Source organism: Danio rerio, chromosome 11, assembly GCF_049306965.1.
Source record: "Danio rerio strain Tuebingen ecotype United States chromosome 11, GRCz12tu, whole genome shotgun sequence".
Classification (NCBI taxonomy): Eukaryota; Metazoa; Chordata; class Actinopteri; order Cypriniformes; family Danionidae; genus Danio; species Danio rerio.
The window spans coordinates 1,257,479-1,265,000 of record NC_133186.1 but is presented as its reverse complement, the minus strand read 5'-3'; the positions used below and the strand labels follow the sequence as shown (position 1 = coordinate 1,265,000).

The window sequence follows — 7,522 nt, the reverse complement described above, 5'->3', positions numbered from 1 at the left end:
AAAACATGAATAGTTGGCGGTTCATTCCACTGTGGCAGCCCCTGGCAGTCTCCATGATCTTGCTCTGTGAGGGTTGTCAGTAAGTGTCTGCTGTGTCTTTTCAGGCATTATCGACAGCACTCTGGTGGACCAGCGGCAGGTCGTGGCTGTAACCGGAGACGGAACCAACGACGGTCCGGCTCTGAAGAAGGCAGATGTGGGATTCGCCATGGTGAGACCTGCTGGAAATGTGCTCAATCTGCATCCTCTGAGGCCTGTTCTTCTAGAGCACAGACTGTCCTCATTTCACAACACACACACACATTCAGGCAAACACAGAATCAGAGCGCCCCCTAGTGGCAGCACACACTCTCTGCAACTGTGTGTCTAAAGCATAGACTGTAAAAAAGGGTCTATAGACATGTCAGCATGGCATATGCAGAATGACTTTTAATTTTCAGTGACCCAGTTCAAGCACTTTTAGTGAAGAAATGGCCACGCTCAAGGTCTGTTTTCTTTAATAATCAGTGATCTTCACTGCCTGATTGATATCAATATGAAGTGGGTCTCAGAGCCACTGCGTTATTGTTCTGCTGCATGTCTTTAAAATATGAGCATTTATTTCACTCCAGTATTTTCAATGGAGTTTCAGCGCTCGCCTGCTGATCCTGGTGGCACGTGCGTGTAAACGGCTTTCTTAATGTAGGCTTAAGTCTTTTTAACTGATTATATATTTTTTTATTATATTACAACATCTACGCTGTAATAGAAACTGGTAGGAAACACTAGCTGTTCATGCACCCTTTTGACAAAAACAGCTTGTGTCAGCCGCCATTTTTGTTCCCGTAAGTCTTTTCTAGGCAGTGCATTCTTGTGTTTCTGCTCATCACAGACACTTGTTTACTGTGGTTTTACCGTCAGCGGGTCTGATGGGAGAACAGGCCATCGGGCTAGTCTTTAAACACACATGTTGTTTCTTCCACTGGATATAAAGTTGTTTGTACTGTACAGACTGCCTATTCTCTTGTCTCCGTCTAAACTCAACCCTCACAGCAAATAATCAGCACTTTTACACCTTCACAATACTTTATTCTGTCTGACTTATGAGCCCTTTTCTTCATGGATACAAAAAAAGCATTGTTCCAAAAATGTTAAAATGTACTGGTCTTGCTATATTCGTGGGGACATTTCCGTCTTCACAACTCAATGTATAACAGGACTACAGACTCACACAATCACACGTTTTTGACATCATTAGATACTCTAAATGTTCTCTAAATAAAGTCATTTTCAGATAAAGTATTTATAAAACGTTCTTAACATATTATTATGATTTGATATGTTGTTATCATGTTAAGAGAAAACATTAGTAAAAGGTTCTCGTAATATTGAGAAAATGTTGTTGGAATCATTCCTCTGAAATAGTTTGCATTTCATTTGTTGGATCCTCTTTATTACGTTTTATATTTCTTTTATGACTGTTTTACTTAATAAACAGTCTTATGATCTTGAAAGAAAATGAGTTGTTGCAAGATCAGATACGGTTGCGGACGGAAGTTAACGAGATCTATTTATATTATTTATTAAATTTCCCATTAATTGTATTTTATTAATTTCTACCCCCAACCCTAAACCCACTCGTCACAGTACTGTAAAAATATGAATCATTGTTATAGTGTCACAAAAATGATATTCTGTGCTCTCCTATTAACACTTTACCAAATGTTCTTCTATCAACATTTTTGAAACATCTTTATCTTGTTAAAATAATATTCTAATCACAGCAAAAGTAAAAAAAAAATGCTTGCCTTTATTTATGCTGGGTTAAAAATATGACCTTGACATGATCTTAAGATGTAATATAATAATCATTATTAGACCTCCTTTGAAATGTTTTTACTTTTCCAAATATTTCACCAGGGATATTAAACAGTTCAAGAACATATGTTCCTAGAAAATGTATTCTTTATTTTAGTGTAGCTGTAAAATGGAGTATATGGTTTCCAGCTGCACATGTTTCTAAGGCCTGACAGAGTTCAACATATTCAGGCACACACATTTTACCCTTTGTAACTTCAATAGAATAATATTATTGGATTATTTTAGCAGTGTTATTTTACATTTGTACTCAAATTCTGTACCTGAATACATTTTGACAGTCCTGAAAACCATAAATCACGCTTTTTTGTTTCTTACATGTTATGCATTATTAACTTTCCCACAGAATTATCCAAATCTAATATATTAACTTTTTTTCAAATAGCAGTTTTCAGTCATCTGGTAAACTTGTATATATGTTTGTGTGTGTGTGTGTGTGTGTGTGTGTGTGTGTGTATATGTATATATATATATATATATATATATATATATATATATATATATATATATATATATATATATATATATATATATATATATATATATATATATATATATATATATATATATATATATATACATACACACACACACACACACACACACACACACACACACACACACAAACATATATACAAGTTTACCAGATGACTGAAAACTGCTATTTGGAAAAAAAATATATATATATATATATATATATATATATATATATATATATATATATATATATATATATATATATATATATATATATATATATATATATATAAAATATATGCTATTTGGGAAAAAAAAAAAAAAAAAAAAAAATATATATATATATATATATATATATATATATATATATATATATATATATATATATATATATATTTATTTATTTATTTATTTATTTATTTATTTATTTATTTATTTATGAATGAATGAAAAGCTGGTAACACTTTATTTTGATGGTCCATTTGAGTATTAGTAGACTGTCTGCTTAATATCTGCTGATTCTGCTCCTTCAACAGACATTCAACTGACTATAAGAAACTTTGCAAGTACATATCAACTTACACTAACCCTAACCCAACCTAACAGATTACTGATAATCTAATGAGAGTTAGTTGACATGTAGATGCAATGTAACTTAAATTTAACAAACGGACCATCAAAATAAAGTCTATTGCAATGTCCAATTACTCCAATATCTTGCAGCCCTAAACTGTGTGCTGTTCATAGTAATACTGGAGACAGAATACATGTGTTTCTGTGGATGAGGCATCAGAGCGATGTGGCTGACAGGCTGTGTGTGTCTGCACAGGGAATCGCAGGGACAGATGTGGCCAAAGAAGCGTCTGACATCATCCTCACAGACGACAACTTCTCCAGCATTGTGAAGGCTGTGATGTGGGGAAGAAACGTTTACGACTCCATCTCCAAGTTCCTTCAGTTCCAGCTGACCGTCAATGTGGTGGCGGTGATCGTGGCCTTCACCGGAGCCTGCATTACTCAGGTCTGCACCTCAATAAACACTATTATTACTGCTTAAACTCAGCTTTAAGGAATAGTTCACTTAACAATTAACCTTGGTGTTCTATTGGTGATCATTTTAAGTCTTAACTACTCACATTTTCTTTAAGAAATGAGAAAAGCTGCTAAATTTACGCCACTGTCTGCACACATCCAAGACCAGCTATCTGACCTACTATGAGACCCAAATTAGACTATGCAGAGACACGAGCGAAGAATCCTTATTAGATTACTAGGCCAAGGCCAAAGACTTCATCCCTATGATCTAAAATAGCATTGTTTAATTTCCTAGAGGATCGCTAACCTAATAAATGATGCAGCAGCTCTAAGAGAAACAGGCTAGACTGTGTGCAGAGACTGAAACGAGTGCTGGAGATGAGCAGAGGTCTTCATTTCAGGGACGTCTTATCAATATTATATGACATAACGACAGGCCTGTCACACTAATCAATATATGAATTTATCGCACAACACGTGGACATGACCTTAATCACTTTTGGTGATGAAATATATATATCATCCATACATAAAAAACACTTCTAGCAACATTATAGCTGATTGCGCAACACTCTCTCTTTATTTTTAGGTGTCAGTGTCAGTATGGTTCAAAAACACTGTAGTATTTACTATAAATGACTATAGTATATTCGTATGTGGGTGTCTGACAACTGAAAATATTTATTTAATTAATAAATATTTATTAAATTGTTAAAATATGGTTAAAATTGTGAAAATATGGAATATTCTTGAGAATAAAATAAAGAATAAAAGATTATCTGTTCTTTTTGAAGACTGTACTTGCATTATGATGCTATTATTGTGTCAAAGTGGTCTTAAAATGGCAATAGTATTGTTTATCGCAAGACATTGTGGTGCTATACATCGCACCACAAAATATAGATATCATGACAGATATCTTGTGCTAGTTATGATATTCAAATGGTCGGTCACAAATTTTAATAGCTGGCAATTGAGGAATTAAATAGGTATTATGTACACACATTGCCATGTAAAAGTTTGTGAATCCCTTGCAGAATTTAAGAGGATTGATCAGATAAATCCATGATTTTTTTTTCATTTAGTTCTTTCTTGAGTAAGATATTTTACTTAGATGTCTCCATATAGTTCAGAAAACAAACAAATAGCTGACATTATTAAAATGACCCAATAAAAGTTTGTGAATGCTACTTTATGTGATGTTTCATAAATATATTTCTCGAGGAGCACGCGCAGATGTTTCAACAATTCTATTACATCATTGATAATCATTTCCCAGAGATGGGTTGCGGCTGGAAGGGCATCCTCTGCGTAAAAACTTGCTGGATAAGTTGGCAGTTCATTCCGCTGTGGCGACCCCAGATTAATAAAGGGACCAAGCCGACAAGAAAATGAATGAATGAATAAATTGATAATCATTCTATTATCCAACCAGCATTAGACCAAACCCCAATACCAAGCTCGTCCTACTTTCGTTATCTCATGACTTTAGCCTCCCTCTTCCGTCCCAACACCTCACCTCTTAAACAATATCTAGCTAGGGAGAGCATTCCGGGGCTGGGCTAGACATTTCACTCAGACCCCAACGTCTCTCTCTTTTCCAACAAGGTGAGTTACATGAGTTGGGGTGCCTTTTTCTCAGAGCCCTCTCCCTGGACAGCATGCCGAAAATGCTGTCCACTGTTCACTTTCTGCCGCGACTCCCCAACCTTCTTCACTTTCGTCTAAGAAAAACCCTCCGCTCTTCACATTTGTCCGCAACATCAACCCCCCACGCTCAACCTCAGTCAACATGCCGGATCCGTGACCCCATTTGTTCCCGGACCTCGCAATTCCCAAATTAAGCACTAGATGTAAGTGTATACTCGTGAACTGGGTGTCTGATGATTTTTCTAAGTGTTTTTTTGCTTCGTGAGAATTGTTCAAAGGCCTTTTGTTGGAAATATCCTTTAGAAAATCCTCCATTTGTAATCTTCAGTAAAAAAACAAGAGGAAAATGAAGTGCAGTTTACCTTGATCTTCCAATTGCAAAAGTTTTAGCCCCCTTAAATGCATAGTGTTTCCTTCTGGATCATCAGGGAGAGCTTAAAGTTTTTATTAAAGTTGTACATTTTATAATAATTCCAGCACTAAAAAATGGACACGAGGGTTCTAAAGAACAGTATAAATGTAACTGTTCCGAACAAGTGAGACCAAAACTGTATTCCAGGGCATTATTTTTAATATTGTAGTCTTCTGAAGTATATATAAACATCTTACGTGCCTAAAATACTTTAAACATATCCTAATATTAACCATTTAGCAGTGGGGATATTGTAGAATGTCATCAAGTTACATTGTAATATGCTGTCCGGTGGTTCTTTAATGCCAAATTGCGATGATCTGTAGTGAAATCTTTCTCAGTCTTGTTTCATTAATGGTCCTTCAGGATTCTCCTCTGAAAGCAGTGCAGATGTTATGGGTGAACTTGATCATGGACACATTTGCATCTCTGGCTCTGGCCACCGAACCGCCCACCGAGTCTCTGCTGATGAGGAAACCCTACGGCCGAAACAAACCTCTGATCTCCAGCACTATGACCAAGAACATCCTGGGCCACGGCGTCTACCAGCTCGTCATCATCTTCTCACTGCTGTTTGTGGGTGAGTTACAGAGACTAACGTGTAGAAGTACATACGCTGAGGATCAAAATTAGACAGCAGATTACCTTGATTATTTCAGAAACTATGCTTATAGTTTAAAATTGTGTTGTAGCTATACCGTGCTAATAGAAAACAGTGTTACAGTCAGAACAGAAGAACTAAACTTTCTGACAGTTACAACAGTCAGAAATAAGTAGAAGTAGACACAGGTCATAACTAGTCTCTTACTATTCTCACACAAGTCATAACTACTGGACTCACACAGGTCATATCTAGTATCTCAAAGGTCATAACTAGTCTCTCACAAGTCTCTCAGGCCATGACTAGTCTTTTACTAGTCTCACACAGGTTGCAACTAGTCTTTCAATAGTTTTTCACAGGAAATAACTAGTCTCTCAGGTCATAACTAATCTCACATAGATCATAACTAGTCTTTCAAGTCATAAGTAGTCTCTCACTTGCCTCACACAGTACATACCTAGGTACTTACTAGCGTCTCAGGACATAACTAATCTCACAAAGGTCATAACTAGTCTTAAACATGTCACAACTAGTCTCTCAGGTCACAACTAGTCTTACACGTGTCAAAACTAGTCTCTCACCAGTTTCTCAGGTCATAACTAGTCACTCACCAGCCTCACACAGGTCATAACTAGTTTTTCACAGGGCTCTCACAGGTCACAACTAGTCTTAGTTGGGTCAAAACTAGTCTCTTACTAGTCTCTCAGGTCATAACTAATCTCGCAGAGGTCATAACTAGTCTTTTACTAGTCTTACACAGGTCATGACTAGTCTCTTACTAGTCTCTCAGGTCATAACTAATCTCGCAGAGGTCATAACTAGTCTTTTACTAGTCTTACACAGGTCATGACTAGTCTCTTACTAGTCTCTCAGGTCATAACTAATCTCACACAGTTCATAACTAGTTTTTACAGGGCTCTCACAGGTCACAACTAGTCTTAATAGTCTCTCAGATCATAACTAATCTCACATATGTCATAACTAGTCTTTCACTAGTCTTCCACAGGTCATAACTATTCTCTTACTAGTTTATCAGGTCATAACTAGTCTCACACGGGTCATAACTAGTTTTTCACAAGGCTCACACAGGTCATAACTAATCTCTCACTAGTCTCTCAGGACATAAGTAATCTCGCAAAGGTCATATCTAGTCTTTCACTAGATTTACACAGGTCATAACATAAAAAGTCTCTTGCTAGTCTACCAAGTCATAACTAGTCTCTCGGGTCATAACTAGTCTCACATAGATCAGAAATAGTCTTTCACAAGTCCCTCCCGTCACAACTAGTCTCCCTCAGATCACAACTAGTCTCTCACTAGTCTCACACAGGGCATAACTAGTTTCTCACAGCACATGACTGATCGGAACATTCAGTTGCAGTTAAACAGAGTTATTCATGTCTATCAGTGTCTAGTCCTTTCTGAATGGGCTTATCAGTGTCCTGGATATTTTGGAAGCAGTAATGTGTTCTCTAAGTTTGATCTGTGCT

At 36.4% G+C, this 7,522-nt stretch overlaps 1 protein-coding gene across 45 annotated transcripts in view; it reads left to right on the top strand.

The window, feature by feature from the left end:
* The window catches only part of atp2b2 (ATPase plasma membrane Ca2+ transporting 2), a 170,771-nt gene that overhangs the window by 146,827 nt on the left and 16,422 nt on the right, over positions 1 to 7,522 (top strand). For all 45 annotated transcript variants that reach the window (XR_012386802.1, XR_012386801.1, XR_012386799.1 and 42 more), the window contains 3 exon segments: positions 105 to 211; positions 3,164 to 3,355; positions 5,798 to 6,011. Coding sequence is in view for 37 of the 45 variants with exons in the window: in NM_001123238.1 (NP_001116710.1) it covers positions 105 to 211; positions 3,164 to 3,355; positions 5,798 to 6,011 (513 nt within the window). In the remaining 8 variants the exon portion in view is untranslated.